Here is a 17,013-nt window from a genome sequence, read left to right as displayed (position 1 = left end):
GCCCACAAAAAACCGTTTGATCCAGAGGGATCAAACTTAAACATGTTTCTCATCAAGAACATGAATATAAACTAGTGAAAATATCCTCTTGTGGTTTTTTTCCTTTGAAACCCTGTATCAACATCTATTCAAGATGTAGACAAGACTATTATAAGCTTTTGCTGGAACACACAGGCAAGTTCATGTTATGAATCATGGTCTTTGTTATCTCAATGATGGATATTCTTATGTTCTACTTCCCCATTTCTTCCTGTTTATCTTAGCTTCCTTGCAATAAACATCAAAACTATTGGTGGTGTACTTTCCTTCATTATTTGTTGAAGTGGCTTGATCCTTTACCTTGTTTGATTATCAGCCAAGGTTCTAAATTCTTTGAATTTACTAAAACGCTTCATTCATAGTTTTCAAAACAGAAATCCAAGTTTTCCAAGACGAATCGTGAATGAAAAATAATATTGTTGAAACCTTAAGGAGGTAACAGATCTATGGTGAACACTTAAAATACCCTAATCTAGTCAGTTAGACCTAATAATTTTTTAACGACACTTAAAGTTAAAAGTTAAAACTTAATATAGATCATAAGAGAGATTAGTCAAACCATAGTGTGCCCGAAAGGAATCAAGCATAACCGAGAACAACTTCCATGAGTGGAGTGAGTGAACTTTTAGGAGTGCCCTTAAGCAGAGAATATGTTAAATTCTAAGTACCAGGTCTTATCTATCTCAGACAGCAATTATATTATACCCAGAAATTTATTTAACCAGTAAATTAATTTTTTGAACTGTTGAAGATAAACACATCGGCATTTTAACTTTTCACAGTAAATTTGCAGCGGAAAATACTCAAAAAAATTAGTCACAAACAACACATAAATCTGCTCAATCTAAACTTCCTGCACATTAATTAATCTAGAAAATTTAAGGCCTAGACCCACAGAGAAAATACATAGAAATTACAGCAATTGTTTGAACTTGAAAATGGCCCATTGGTTTTTTGGCCTAGAGAAAAATCGACCTCTGTAGAACAACTTGGTCCTAGCAAATTCTTGGCCTGTACCTGGAATTTTCAGCCTCCTGGCTATATGGCTACACCCTGGAATTCTCAGCCTGCCTAGTAAATTCAGCCTCCAAGTCTTGGTCTCTTCTTAGCTTGCACTTGATCCCCCTTCTGACAGTCTCGGCCTGCTCATATTTTTGGCCTCCCGTTCTCCAAGCTTGGTCCTCTTACTTAGATTCTCGGCCTCTACCATTTTTCTCTTTGGGAAAACCTTTGCACACTATTGTCTCTCTCCAGTCTTAAACAAGCCTGCAATATCACCCGTGCAAGTCTCTTGCTCAGTGTCTCACTGTTGTATCTTCATCCTCTCCCTTAGGCTCCCTTTATAATTTTTCATTGAGCCAAATCCCTAATCTCCAAATTGATAGAAGGATATGATTAAATCCTAACCCTCTTAGATCAATAGTGGAGATTAGATCTAAGTCACTTGGCCCGATTGCCAACATCAATCAATAAATTAATTAATGTGTTTTTCCTAAGTTAAAACTTAGGAAAGAAATCATAATACTTGTTCCTCTAGAACAAGCACTTAAAGAGGACTCTTTCTTGCATGCTAGACACTTTGCCTATGTATAAGGCCTTCCGATGCTACAAACATCAACATAATGAAGAATCTATTCACTAGAAGACATGATAGAAATGAGAAGTGTAACCTTGTATTTATACACGGTTTTTAGGGGTAGGGCACTAGCCCCAGTATGGTGACTAGGATGATCTTGTCAAGTAGAAAGAGATACAATAGATGGGTTAGTTGTAGGCCCCATAAAACTATTAATTCATCAATACAATGGATCAACATGTGGCCATTGAAGGTTAATTTCATGATCTCAACACACCCCATTAATATGTTCAAGGAGCCACGGAGAGAAGACATTACAATACATCATGTTTCCCACTTTAGTGGTACTTCACTTATATGAATACATTTATGAAGGTTAGTGAAGTTAAGCCTTGGTAGAGATTTGATGAAAGATATTAGCAAGTTGATTTGTGAAAGGGATAAAGACTAACAAAAGTTGTCCTTGAGCACAGAGGTGTCAAACATTGTGCATCCAAATCTCAATGTGTTTGGCTTCTAATGATTCACAAGATTGCGAAGAAGCTCAATGGTGCTTTGATTGTCACCAAATAAGGTGGAAGGAGGCCCTTGAGTGAGAACTAACTCATCAAGTATCATCCATATCTATAAAAGATGCTTCCCAACTATAGTTGCACTAGCATATTTGGCATTAGTGGAGGAGAGATCCACAACCTTTTGCTTCTTTGAATGCCAACGAACTAGTCCAAAACCAATAGACGACAAGTATCCCAAGGCAAAGCATTATTCATTAAGAACCAAGTTGATTGTTACCCACCAAAAGTAGGTGACCCATAGGAGAATTTTGTTCTCCTCATTGGATAGCTAGCCAGCCAACAACCCTATGATGGTATTCAAATACCATTATGCCAGAGTTGTCCACTTATTGCTCAGGTCAATGATCTTGTCCATCTAGCATTATTTTTGAAGGAAGGTGGGTCATCTTGTACCTATTGATACCTTTGCACACTTAGTGCAAAGGTAAATGGACTTCAAGATCCAGATGGGAAACAAATCTAAATGTACTTCAGTTGGGAGAGGTACCATTGAGATTTAGAGGAGTTAGGAGTAAGAATTAGTGTTACAGACATGTTGCATGTGCCAGGCTTAGGTATGAACCTAATTTCAGTCTCAGAACTACATGACAAGGGATATGATGTCCACTTTGGAGGGAAGGTGTTCATCAAACACCGTAACTGGAAGAAGGTGAAGTGGATTAGGGTTTGAAGGAACAGGTTATATAAGTTGCAACTTGATTTTCCGAAGGCATTAGTCAGCAACACAAGTAGAAATGGGAAAGCCCTGAATGAATTGTGGCACAGGAGAATGGGTCATCTACACCATGGAGCACCGAGGATGCTCAAGGAGACAGTGACAAGTGTTCCAGAATTAAGCACAGAACACGATGATGTGTGCATGGGGTGTATACTTGGGAAATATGCTAAGAAAACATTCCCAAGAAGTGACAATAGATCAAATGGGGTATTGCAACTTGTACATTCAGACATTTGTAGTCCAATGTCCACCAAATCTCTCAGGGGGGTACGAGTACTTCATCACCTTCATAGATGACCACACCAGGAAGACTTGGATCTACTTTTTGAAGACCAAGGATGAGGTCTTCAGTTGGTTCCAAGAGTTTAATGCTTTGGTTGAGAACCTGACAAAGAAAAAGATCAAGGAACTTTGCATGGATAATGAAGGAGAGTACAATGACATTGAATTCACTAATTATTGTGCGAAGGAGGGCATCAGGAGGGAGAGTACAACTCCATACAATCCACAATAGAATGGAGTAGCAGAGTGGAAAAACAAGTGTATCGTTGGGGCAACAAAGGCTATGCTATATGATCGAGACTTGCCCAAGTTTCTATGGGCAGAGGCGTGTAGCACAACAATGTACATCTAGAACAGGGTTCCTCATAGGGCATTGGGGAAGACAACACTAGAGGAGGTTTTCTCAGGGAAGAAACCAGAGGTCAGCCACTTCAAAATCTTTGGTAGTATAACATACTGCCATGTACTAGATGAAAAACACACTAAACTGGATCAAACTGTAGAGAAGGGGTACTTCATTGGGTATAGCAAAACCTCAAAGGCATATAAGATCTACATTCCTAGCAGTAGGAGGATTATTTTGAGACGAGACATGATGTTTATGGAGGAGAGGGCCTTCATAAGGTTTCACGAGATGTCGATAGATGATCAGAGTGAGCCAACAGAAGCTCCATTGGTCTAGCAACAAGGACAATTGTAGGGACAGTGACAGGATTCTAGTACAGTTACCAGTACCAACAGTAGTTCAGGAGTAGAGGATCCAGCGAGTTCGCAACAAACGGGGCAACAGAGGCAGAATGAGGAGTTGGATGAACCACCCACCATTAGCGGTCGAACCAACATAGAAGTTTGTCAGACGTTGAGGGATACTCATGAGTTTATGGCTCCTAGGACAGGTAAGAGAGAATGCAAACGACCAAACATGTACCTAGCATTGGTGGCATAGGTTGTTGAACCTTCCAGTTATCAAGAGTTTGCACAACATCAGGTGTAGCAGGATGCCATGGTGGAGTATAGCTCCATCATGACAAACGATGTATGGGAGGTAGTGCCTAGGCTTGTGGATAGGTCAGTTGTGGGCTCTCGGTGGATCTATAAGATCAAGTATGCTGCAGATGGCAGCGTGGAGAAATACCAAGCTAGGTTCGTGGCAAAGGGGTATGTGCGGAAGGAAGGCATAAACTATGAGGAGACCTTCACCCCAGTTGCCAAATTTACTTCCATCTGGTTAGTAATATCTCTAGTAGCACAAATGGGATGGCAGGTTCACCAGATGGAAATCAAGACAACATTCTTGAACAAGGTGATAGAGGAGGTGGTATATATAGAACAACCAGAGGTCTTCGAGACACAAGAGAGGGGAACACGTGTGTAGACTGAAGAGAGTGCTATACAGGCTCAAACAGGCTCCCAGGGCATGGTATGGATGGATTGAAAACTACTTGCAGCAAATGGGATTCGTTAAGGCCCAAGGGTGATGCAGATCCCGACCTTTACTATCTGATGGTAGAGGGTGAGCCACTCATCTTAGTGTTGTATGTGGATGACTTATTTTTGACAGGGTCATCAGTGCTCATAGAGGGTTGCAAGAGGAACTTGGCAACAAAATTTGACATGAAGGATTTGGGACTGATGCATTACGTCCTAGCCTTGAAGGTATGGTAGAGGGACGAAGAGATATTCCTTGGTCAAGGGAGATATACTACAAATATTTTGAAGAGGTTCAGGATGTAGGATTGTAGGCCTATGTCCACGCCTATGATTACTAACTAGAGGAAGATAGATGCTTTGGACGATGAGGACGTTGACCCAACTTTGTATAGACAACTCATTGGTTCACTCATGTATCTAGTTAACACCAAGCCAGAAATTTGTTTCATAGTCAATTCTCTCAGTCAGTTTATGGTGGGACCTAAGAGGTTGCATTGGACAATGGCAAGACATATATTGAGGTACTTGCGTGACACGGTCGAGTGTGGGTTGAGGTATACTCGAGGTTATGATGTTAGGTTATGAGTTTATACGGGTGTAGACTGGGCAAGCAGTTCGGTGGATTGAAAAAGCACATAAGGGTGTTGCTTCAACGTTGGTTTAGGCATTGTCTCTTGTTGCAACAGGAAGCAAAAGTCCATGGCGCTGAACTTTGCAGAGGTAGAGTACATGGCAGCTAGCATGGCCACATGTGAAGCTATCTGGCTTCAGAAGCTGCGAATGAGTTTGTTTGGTCAAAAGATGGAGGTGATCAGTATCTACTGCGATATTCAGAGTTGCGTCAGGCTCTCTGAGAATCTAGTGTTTCATGATATGTCAAAGCATATCGACATACGATACCACTTCTTCAGAGATTGTGTGTAGCGTGGATCAGTTCGGCAACAACATGTTATCACAGATCAACAGGTGGCTGATATACTCACGAAGGCTTTAGGGAGGTCCAAGTTCATCTACTTCAGAGAACAAATGGGTATAATGGTGAACACCTTCCTCTCTAAGAGGGAGTGTTAGTTTTTGAGTTTGGTAGCAGCAGGCAGATGTTCTAGTCTCAGATGATGTCTAATAGGCTAAGGAACACGAGATCTCCAAAACCCATAAAATATTTCATGAGAAAAGACTTGGCTTAACTAAATTAGTTAGCCATAATTTAATTATTTCGTAAGTCTAGCGTAGGAAAAGTGATTAATTAAAGTTAATTAATTAAGGAAGTTCGATTTTGCTCGAGGTTTTTATTGATGAAGTTAAATTGATCTTAGCCATCGGTTGAGGTGTATTCGTGGCCGTTGAGACTCTAACGAGAGATTATAAGAGAAAGACGAAGGCTTGGAGATGGCATCAATTATGAGTTGAGCAGTTCGACTGCTCAATTGTAGGCATTCAACAAGGGTGCAGTTGAAGCTAGGGAAAGCATCAGAGCAAGGGTTGTAGCAGAGATTTGGGAGCAGAGATTACAGAGGAAGATTTCCTCAGTGTTTCCAGTGTCCGGGAGGCAGGAAAGAGGGAGGCCAAATTACCTGCAAAGATAAGATAAGATAAGATAAGATAATTTTATTAATGTCCAACGAATGACCACAAAGTAGGTCAATGGGACTGCCGGTTACATAAGGGGCCGTGACCAGCAGGATAACCAATTGGTCTCCTCAGAAAGACAAACACTGAAAGGAAGATAGAAACTAAAAACGAGGCGGGTTGGGAAGGGCGTATGGAGCTCTGATCCCGGTCGCGCCTGTTGATCTCTAGACTGCATCGTAGTATCACTGGTGAAGAAGATCCTGGGGACGCGGATGTGTGAGTCCGCTACTCCTAACATCCGAGGCCGAGAGAAAAGAACTGTGGGTAGTTCAGTAGGGTTTGCTGGTTTGAAGCGGTGGGCGCTGGTTGTCTCCCATTGTGTTGTCTCCGTGATCTAATGATTCTGGACCGCCTATCGGGGAGATGCCTGGAACGGTTCTGCTGCTGGGCCCTCGTAAGCAAGGGGCCTCTCTTCTTAACTGAACGAGGGTCTGTCGATCTGTGTGAGCCGGATTGATCGGTACTTGGACTGGTTGATCTCTTAACTCCTCGGGCTGAGGGAAGTGTGCTGAAGAAAGAGGTGATCTGACGAGTAGTGTTGGGTCAGATGGGAGGCTGGAGGATATGCTCCCGATGCTTTAGAGTTTCCTGGATGTAAAGTGCGACGCATCTCTGGTCCGTGTAGTTGAAGAAGCTGGATAGGTTCTGTGTTCCTCTGAACAGACAGTGGAAGCGACCTCTGATCTCATAATATATCGGACAACCAAAGATGAAGTGCCATTCGGTTTCCACCTCCTGTGTATGGCATAGCGGCAAGTCCTGTCAACTCTCTCTATCTGGTGGTCTGTCTCTACCCGAAGCCTATGTGATCCAACTCTGAACTGCCCGAGGGGGATCCGAAGAGCATGCATCCAATGTTGAAGCGTGTACTGGGGGCGAACTATAAGCCCGTCCCTGATAATCAAGAAGTGCTCTGCATAGAACGCCATCTTTGGGCGCAAACCCCCGGGGGGTTAATCCATGTGACCTGGATAAACTGCCTGTAGATGTCTTCCTTAATGATCTTTTTTAGTTCTTGCCTGGGGGGGGAGTCCTCTGGGGGCGTTCAGGGAATACCGAAAGGGGGGGAGATGATCTATATGGAGACCCACTGACTCGAGGAACTTCGAGACTCCTGTATACCTATTACCAACACTTGGCTTTTCCTGGTTGGGTGCGGTCGATGGCCTCGGAAGAGAAGTAGGCTAGATAAGGGTACCTTCGCGTCCTTTCAATGTATCTGCGAAGCTCCGGGCTCGGTGAAGAAAGGAGACCAGTCTGAAGGCTGTCTCAAGGCGGAAGGGCTGTACACCAAATTCGGCCAGTATGATTTGTTGTGGGATAGTATGCTTGCAGCGGATAATACGTCGGAGGAGAAGGGTTTGGACTCTCTCAATTGCTGCCCAATCTGACTCAAGCAAGGAGGGGCCCCAAATTTCCGATCCGTACAGGACCGTGGGTTGGATCAGGGTGTCGATAAGGCTCAACTTTGATGAGATGTCCTGGAAGTGATGGCGGAAACATTGTCTCTCTAAAATGGCTAGAGAGCCATACCCCTTATTGATCCGAGGTTGCAGAGCTGGCTGCATACTGAACCGGGGGCCCGAAAACTGTACTCCCAAGTACGTGTAGCTATTGGTAATCTCCACTCTCTCTCCCTTGAAGAGAAATCGGAGATCCTGAGACTTCTTTGTCCCGTTGAAGACTATTACCTTTGTCTTGCTCAGGTTCACTGTCAATTTCCGGAGATCACAGAAAAGGGCTAATGCATCCAGCTGCCTTTGGAGACCTTCTGGTGATGAGGATAAGAGTGCAGTGTCATCTGCAAAGAGTAAGATATAGATCAAAACCTGATGAAGATAGCAACCGTCGGACTCCTGTATGTGTTCTCGCAGAAAGGCTTCAAGCTCATCAATATATATCCCAAATAGGGTGGGGGAGAGTGGGCACCCCTGCTTAACTCCAATCGTGCTCCGAATGAACTCAGATAGTCCCCCCACAGTGCGAAGATGGCCCAGGACAGACTCGTAAAGGCGCATAACAACAGTCAGCCAGGAGTTTGAGATATTGGTGTCTTTGAGTCGCTGTAGAAGATCCTCTCTCGGGACTGAATCAAAGGCCTTCCGGAAGTCCACAAAGCAGCAGTACACCTTCGAGGACCGGTGGCGTGCTTCCTCGATCACTGCACGGAGTGCAAAGATGTGGTCAATGGTCTGATGATCTGGCCTGAAACCAGCTTGGCCTCTGGCCCTGAGATCTCTTCCTTCAAAATCGCTGGAAAGCTTTCTATGAAGGATAGTGGCATAGAGTTTTGAGAATGTATGACCCACCATAATTGTCTTGTAGTTGTTGGGGTCCGAGGTATCCCATGACTTATGGATGGGATATATAATATGGTGGGACCATATGGGGGGGAACCCTTCTCGGACCACATGGTTGAAGAGATCTGCCAGATATCCGACTAAGGGTCGGAGGCCATGTTTGAAGAATTCGGCTTGGAATCCTTCCTCGTCCGCTGCTTTGCTACTATTCATCGCCCATATGGCTTCCCTGACATCTTTATCGGTGAACAGGTGGCAGGAGAGGGGAGGAGATGTGACTTGGATCTGGGACTGTCCGGGAATGTCGTAAAGGCGGGAGGTGTGAGAGAACATGGAGACTGGGTCGAGATCAACAGGAGGAGGAGAGCGTCGGGGGAGGATCTTGCCCCAGAATTGCTTGGGGGAATGGGTAAGGAGGGCGGAAAGCTCCCGTCTTTGTTGGGAGATGAACTGTCGTTTTTTGTGACGGAGGAGGCGACGGTAATGCTTTTGGATGGTAGAGTAGGAGGGAAGGGACTGACGGAAGGCTTGGCGGAGATCCTGGTGGAGGAGTTTACAATCTGTATCGTACCATTTGTTCATAGGGGAAGTTCCTGTCTTGCGGGAGGTCGAGGTGGTCCGAATGGAGTGTGGAAAGGATTTAAGCGCCGACTCCCAGATTGCCGAGGAGAGACAGTGGTACTTATCCGAAACAGTCTCGAGACGGGAGAAGTCATCCGTGTCGGGGAGGATTTGTCTGAGTGAGGAGGAGAAAATGTCGGGGTCGCCCTCATCAAAACGGAAGATGGTTCTACCCGGGGATCGGGGAGGGGGGTGGGTTGGTCGGGGGGGATCAAACTGAAGAGAAAGTGAAAGCAGTGCATGGTCGGCTAGAGGGATGGGTGATACAAAGAGATTCCAGATAAAAGGGAGCAGTGTTCGATCGGTTAAGGTGTAATCCACCACACTAGCCCCTCCTCCATGAGGTCTACACGTGAAGAAGTGGGATTCCGGGAAGCGCGAGAGGCCGTTCAAAATTATCAGCTCATGTGATTCGCCCAATTGCAAAAGATGCCTACCGTAGGCTGTGATGGGGCCTAAAGCGTCCTCCGAGATTCTCTGCAAGCCTTCTGAATCCAGGTCAACACCCCTAGTGCAGAACACATCCTCAGACCGGTCATGGAGTGGGACCTGATGATCCTTGGTACGGGCATTGAAGTCTCCCATAATGATAATTCCTCCCCCAGCTGAGTATTTAGTGATGTCTGGATATATGTTGGTGAAGGGGTCCCTTTCTACACCGTCATGGATGGCAAACGGAGATGTGGTTGGGGGGAAGTAACAAACTGCAATAAAGATATCCTTCAGGGGTGGGGCTCCAGTTCTGATTCAGATCCACATGTATCTGGCGTACTCATCTGTATTTGCCACTGTGACTCTGTCTCTGAGCTCGTCTTTGACTAGGCACGCTACTCCCCCTGACCCTTTTACCCCCCTGAACTCCTTGTTTCCTGTCTACACATTGAATGCCATTGGTACCCTGTTATGTCTGGGAGAGGCCGAACCGGGCTCTCGTGGGTCTCTGTTACTAGAAGGATATCTGCTGACTCAAGGGTGTCGTAGAGTAGCCCAGGTGAAGACCAAAAAGACCCATTTCCGTTCCAGCAGTGAATTGAAATCCCTGTTGTTCGACGCCTCCCCGGGCGGACCCGTCATTTGGAACTGCCTGATCGAGGTGTCCATCCTGGGGGGAAGGAGTCTCGAATGACCGCACGGAGGTTCCTTATGACTGCCCATTTTCCCGCTTGTCTTGCTGCAGCCACTTGTTCCCTAGCCTGTTTAAGTTCAGCCACCTATGCCCGAGTGAGATCCTCATCCAGGAATATCCTGTGTGGAAGGTCAAATAGCTTCCTTTTAGCTCGAAGAGCATATAGGCGATCTGTGGTATTATGGAATCGGATAAATAAGGTGGAATCTTGTCCCAACCAAGCTCTGTCTAATCTTATATCGGATATGTCGAGGGTGTCTCTCAAGAACCCTGTGGCCACCTCCATCGGATCTGATGAAGAAAAAGGGAGAGGGAGACCTCTCACTTTGAGGTTTAGCTCTCTCGCTCTACGGGATCGTTCTTCCACGAGTTTGGCCTGTACAACTTCCTCTACTGCTGTGATAGGAGGGGATTTGTCTTTTCCCCGAACCACCTGTGCCCATGAGCTGAAGTGTGTTTCTGTTTCCTGTCTGAGGGAGACCTGTTGTGATATAATCTCCTCCTGCTTGTTCCTGATCTCCTGGATTTCTGCATGCAAAGTTGTCTCTGTGGGGTCTTCCTGCACTGATTTCCGAAGGGACAAGTTTTCCCCTTCCACAAAGGAAACTCTGTCATTGAGTGTGTTTATTTCGGCCCGGAGCTTGTCATTCTCGTTTTCAAGGGAATCTACCCGACGTAGCAATTGTTTGATTTGAGATGTCCAGAAGGCGAAGTCTGACTCCATGGCAATGTCTCTGGGGCTATAGGTCTCTTCCGGTTGGTTAAGGCACTGGCGGAGGTAACGGGAAGGTCCTCTGTTGTTGAAGGGGTTAATGAGGTGGGTCTCGTGCTCTGGTTCCGTGTGTGTCTGTAGGGAACCCATAATTAACCCATAATTTAACCTGTCATTTTAATCGAAAGGAGATGGAAGAGCCGAGAAGGGGGGACCGACGCGCAGAGAGGAGGGGCCGATGCGCAGACAGGCCGACGCGCTGGAGACATGCTGATCTTGCAGTTTAATTGGTAAATCTTGCAGAGAGAGACGCGAGCAGACCGACGTGATCAGAGAGGGACGCCGTGCGGGTCGAGCAGATCGACGCCGTGAGGGACCGTCGTTAGGACGCGGGAGCAGACCACCGCGAGTAGAGACCTAATGAGCTGACGCGAGACAGAGAATCACCAGCAGCCGACGCGCAGAGAGGAGGGGCCGACGCGCAGAGAAACCTAACGGGCCGACGCGCAGAGACCAGTAGCCGACGCGCAGAGAATCACCGCAAAGGAGGTGGTACACAATAGTGTGAATAACCAGTTTACCCAGTGCGATTCGCTGTAAGAGACTCGTTCTAATTGTCAATTGCCAGATGAGGCTCTCGGAGGCAGAGCGCACTGGTTTCAGAGGCAGAGGGAGGCTAGACATCTCACTTGGAGGCAATTTTGGGCTGTACGATTTTATCTGAGCAAGCAGTGCACATTTCTTGATTGCAGAGTGAGCAACAAAAGAAAGTGTGAGTTTGCCAAAGAGGGCCAGATCAATTGTAGAGGGAGACAAGGGTGTCTCCAGCTTATTTTGCCAGTAGATTGCCACAGGTTTGCTAGTTAGGCAACCGTTGTAATATTTCTCTCAAATTGCTGCATAATAATAAAACCCTCATATATTGCACTGGTTTTTCCTTTAGGGTTTTTCTAGGGACAATTGTCCAAAAACAACAGTGTTATTTTATTGTGTGTGCATCTATTTCTCAGTTTTGTATTTCTATATTTCTGTAGCATTTTTTATTGTAAAGAATGCATCAATGATTTAATCGTTATTTGCTGAGTAATAATTTAGAAGACAATTAAACTGCTAGCAGTTAGAAGATTAAATTCCAGTTGTTGCATTCAAGGAATTTTCACAATTTTTATGGGCACGTCTTTATTTCTATGTTATCTTCCTTGATCTACTTGTATATACAAGGGAGGAGAGAGCTCTTGTATGCATATTATCTTTGTACTTGTCTAGGAGATGTATCCTACGAGATAGATTCTAGGGTTCATGATGAATTATTTAGAGAAGATCAAGGGAGAGAAAGAGATATTTTGGATGTTCATGGTGAGATTCCTCTTTGTGATGCTAGGGTTTTTTTTATATAGATGTAAACCCTAGAGAGGAGCACGATGTTGACGATTATGGTGGTTATTGTGGCTCTTGTTGTAGGGCTAGGGTTTATACCCAAGTAGAGTAAATGGAGAGTGGAGCTAACGTTTTGGGTGGTTTTGGAGCCTTGTCTTTTTTGGATGTAAGAATAGGGCAAGATCATGGAGAGATAAGCTTGAAGAGTCTTGAGGTTTGGGTGAGGCCTTGCTTGGAAGAAAACTTGGTTCTTGTATTCTCTATGTTGCATGCCGGTATTGGTGCTTATAGGTATACAAGAGTTGAAGACCTAGGGTTTGAGGACTCAAACCGTAGCATGGATATGTAGATTTGGTGGCTAGTAGAGTTACCTTTCCATGTACTAGTGTGATGCAACATGGGTAGGGTTAGCAAACCCTAAGGAAGACAATTGTGCAAGTGTGGAGAGTTTGTGCAATAGAAGCTTGTTGTTAGAGCCAAGGAAGACTTGTTGGTGTTGATCCTAGATCCTTGGTGATCACATTAAATTAACAAAATATCATTCTTTCACTTCTTTTCTTCGCCCCATAAGGATAAGAGGATTTTCTAGGGCCTGGTGCGAAATTTTAGGATTCTGTGCAGACAAGTTTCTTCATTTATGTCTCCTCTAGGCATCTTCCAGTTTTGAACAAATTGCGAAAGTGGAATTTCAAATAAATTGATGCCGTAGCTATCACACTAAGAGGGAACCCTTGAAGTTGCTTTGACTTGGGGATTTCTTGAAGGTTTTCACCTTGTAGTTTATCATTCAAAACCTTTTCTCTTAACTATAGGTGATCATTGGATGAGCCTTTGCCACAGTATATCTCTCAACCCTTGGTCTCTTATAGTATTTCTCTCAAGGGGATTTTTGTGGAAAGTCACCCTAGCTTCTCCGAAAGATCACACTTTAATTGAATCTTTCCACTGAGTGAGCCATCCTTGCCTCACTTGGAACCCTCGTATAAACACATCAATCATAAGTGAGGGATTTTGGAAGTTTTGATCTTAGGCATTCATCATTTTGGAATATTCCTAAGCCCGAGGTCATCCTTCATAAGTCTTTCTTGGGGAGCTTTTATGCTTTTCTTTAAATATTCGAACTATTAATCGAGCCTCTCCTTTGAATGGGCCTAGGAAATCACGTTATACCTTGCCATTGATCCTATCATTCAAGTGATTTCCTCCATACCGGGACTCCTCCCATTAGCGAAATTCCGTAAAGAGCAAGGGACATCGACTGAGGTGACAGTGGGTCCTTGTCCCATTGTTGTCACTTGGTCTAGTAGTAGTCCCTTTGAAACCCCTCCTAGAACCCCTGCGAGATTGAGCGGCAACAAGACTAATTATGGCACATGGCACAAGTATGATGTCTTATTTTTCATGGTCAAAACCTCTTGTTATAATCTACCTAACTCCGTAGCCCAAATGGATAGGCATTGGTATTGGCAAATTCCACCATCCATCTTATTCTAAAAATACAAGAAGGGGGATGCCCAAGCACCTCCCTTTCCGGGGAGCATGCCCAAACACCCCTCCTTTTGTGAAATATTCTCCCACACTCTGACACATTTCTCCATCTTTCCCAAAAAGGGGGGCATGAGGAAATGTTTCCCAAGGTAGCCCCAGCCTCTGTAGCATAGAAAATGACAAGGTCATGCCCCTGATCCCATGGGATGCATCCCAGGGAATGCAGCAAATTCAAATAACTCAGTGATCACTAATCACTAGTTAAACAATCAACTATAACGTAGAAATAGAATCTATTGAAAAACGGGAAACCCTAATTTTTATGAGATGAAGGCAATTGATGGAAAACATGTTTGAAACAAAAAAAACTAATGACCTTGACCCATGTTGCTGCAGGCCCTTCGTCACCTATTCCTTCCACAGGCAAGGAGTTATTTCCTTCTGAGATGTGGCCAATGAAAAATCTGGCTTTGGACGAGTTTACCCTTTGGCTCTACTGCTGCTGTTGCACAGGCATCTGTAACTTCCAGCATAGCGACTGTATTAAAGCGAGCATATCTGGGTTTGGTCACCCCTCAATGGCTTACATAGAAATGATGAGTGGAAAGGAATGTTTCAGCCCCCCCAAAGCTCTGTCAATGGGTGATCCAATCCATTATCCTTCCTAAAATGACCTGTTTGCTTGTCAAGAGATTGCAGAGTTAAAAATAGGTAGTGCTTTTCATAGCCATTGTAGATAATAGAGTTGCAGCCCTTGGGCAAGTAACAAATGGAAGCCAGTCAAGGACCTATTGGAGTGACCCAATCTGCACAAATGTTCTCTCTAGTGATTGCAGTTACATGCACATCCCTAAGGCATCTCTAGTCTTTTTTCATCCTTCTCGATCTCTTCCTTTTCCTCTTGGGGGCTATCTTCAGATTTTAAGGGCTTTGGCCATCAGTTAACAATTTACTCCCTTGGATTTCTTAGCCTTTGTCCTTTGTAGATCTAAAATCTTTTAGTTTTAGGTTCTGTGCTAGATATTTTTTATTGTAATTTTTGCCTCAGACGAAGTAAAACTAGCAGTCCTAACTAGTGCTTCTGGGTTTTTGAATCTTTGAAATTTGCCTCAAGCCATGGTACCTGCCCTTCAGCCCAGCCAGGGAAGAGCTAGGAACCATTCCAATATGGCTAAGACCACCATAGATCCATCTTAACATTGGATCTTTTAAACACTGGGAGGGATTAAAATGAAATTGAGATACAATCTCTTGGTGCGTAAAATACCTTGAGTTAAAACTTAAAATAGATCTATGTTGGGGTGTGTGTGTATTAATTCTTAGCATTCTTTTCTTACATATTTTTTTTCATTATGGATTCTTTTTCGTTTGATTTATCTGCACGCACATCTCATCCATAGTGGGCTGTTTTTATTTATTTATTTATTAATTTTGATTTTAAATATTATCTTGGGCTGACCTATGCCATGTGTCACTTCAGCAGTAGGCATGGACATTACACATCCCCCTCATACTGGGCAGTATAATGCACCTCACATCTCTTGATGCAATAAGAGAGTGCAAGATTTAAAAAAAACAATTAAATATCGTATTCTATTACAACTTCACTTGTTGCTTGGGAAACACTTGGTGGTTACATATGTGTATTTGTGGAAAGTTGTAAATTAAGTACAGTTAAGTGGATGCAAACATTCTGGTAAAACTAACGATAATCTAAGAAAATATTCTGCTTTGCAGGTGAATCAATTCGTTGTGTTCAATGCATATTTTGATGAAAGTTCTTCTGTTAGAGAAGACCAGAGAGAGAAATATGAGGATAACATGAGTAAAGAAAACTCAAAAATCTCCGACAACAATTCTTTATTTGCAGACGCTTGGATGAATGATAAAAGAGTGTCACGTGAATTCCAAGCAAAACTAGCGGAAAATTTACAGACAAAATATTCTTCTGAATCTCTTGTAGACAATATGACAAGATCATCTGCTAAAAGCCTGAAAAACTATTATGTTGACAAAGATATTTCTCCACTTTCAACAGCAGAAGATTACAGATATAATAAACTGGAAGGAAACACGGCCCTGAATGAGATGTTTCAAAACTGGTCCACCAGTTATAACTCCTACCTTTGTTCGACAGAGAATAGATTGTCCTCGCAGTCAGTGGAAAATTCAATGAAGTTGGATCGAGCTGAATATTCTGAAGGGAAAGGACTAACTGGATTTCAGCAACTTGATCGTTGTTTGGAAGTTGAATCTTGTAAGAACATCCAGTTGGCAAAGAAAAATGAAAAGGGTGTGGATGCAGAGAAGCCAGCTTCAAAAAATTTGATCAGGCCTGCAATGACTTCAAGAATGTGCTACCGTAAACACTTGTCTGGGAGTGGAGTGGCTGATGCCCTTGGATTGTCAAACGGAGTTTACAATAGATGAGACATGTTAACAATGTTGTCAAACATATGTTCAACGGTCGGTGGCTGCAAACCAACTGTTCTATGAGAAATTTACTTTCTGTAAAAAGTTGCAATTTTCAAGTTGATATTTTTCGATGGAGTGTTTACAGAAGACCCGTCTTTTTTCCATTTCTTAACATTGATTGGATATGCTCTTGAATTATTGCAAAAGTGAACTTGAAACCTGGGCTTGTTTGTGTTCATGTTTTATATCCTGCACTTTTTTTAACTGTCCAGGAAAACAGTTTATTTAATTTGCAAGTTTTCTTACTGTTGACTAAAGGCAAAACTTATGTTCTGATGAGATCGATAAAGCTGATTTTGATGGTGTCTTCAAAATCTGAGATTGATGACAGTTAAATCATTTGATAATAAGACCAATTTGGTTTGTCTTATTGGGAACTCTTGTGAGATTGCTATGGTTGCTATAATTTATGGTTACTATATTAAGATTTCTCTTCTTCCATAGGTCATGTTCCATGTGTTGATGAAGAAATTTGCAGTTTTTCGAGTACTAAAATATGTTGTAATTTATCTGAGATTCTTTTGTAGCTCTATAAGAATGGGATGTGTTTTTCATTCTCTGCTTTGCTTATTTGTGATGGTTGCAATGCATGTTTTCTGCTACTGAACTGTTGTATCTCCCTAACCTGTTATCTCTCTTTTCAGGTTGTGTAAGTTTGCTT

At 43.5% G+C, this 17,013-nt stretch overlaps 1 protein-coding gene across 1 annotated transcript in view; it reads left to right on the top strand.

The window, feature by feature from the left end:
- Nucleotides 1-16,777, top strand: part of LOC149140171 (uncharacterized) — a 73,293-nt gene extending 56,516 nt beyond the window's left edge. The window contains exon 5 of the mRNA XM_089449783.1: nt 15,615-16,777. Coding sequence (XP_089305909.1) covers nt 15,615-16,307 — 693 coding nt within the window. The 3' untranslated portion in view covers nt 16,308-16,777. The remainder of the gene's footprint in view (nt 1-15,614) is intronic.
- Nucleotides 16,778-17,013: the final 236 nt, after the last annotated feature.

This window comes from Pinus tabuliformis, chromosome X, assembly GCF_031772625.1.
Source record: "Pinus tabuliformis cultivar Carrire ecotype Pingquan chromosome X, CPIR1, whole genome shotgun sequence".
Taxonomy (NCBI): Eukaryota; Viridiplantae; Streptophyta; class Pinopsida; order Pinales; family Pinaceae; genus Pinus; species Pinus tabuliformis.
Note: the sequence above shows the minus strand (reverse complement) of the source record. Positions and strands in the feature narration are given on the sequence as shown.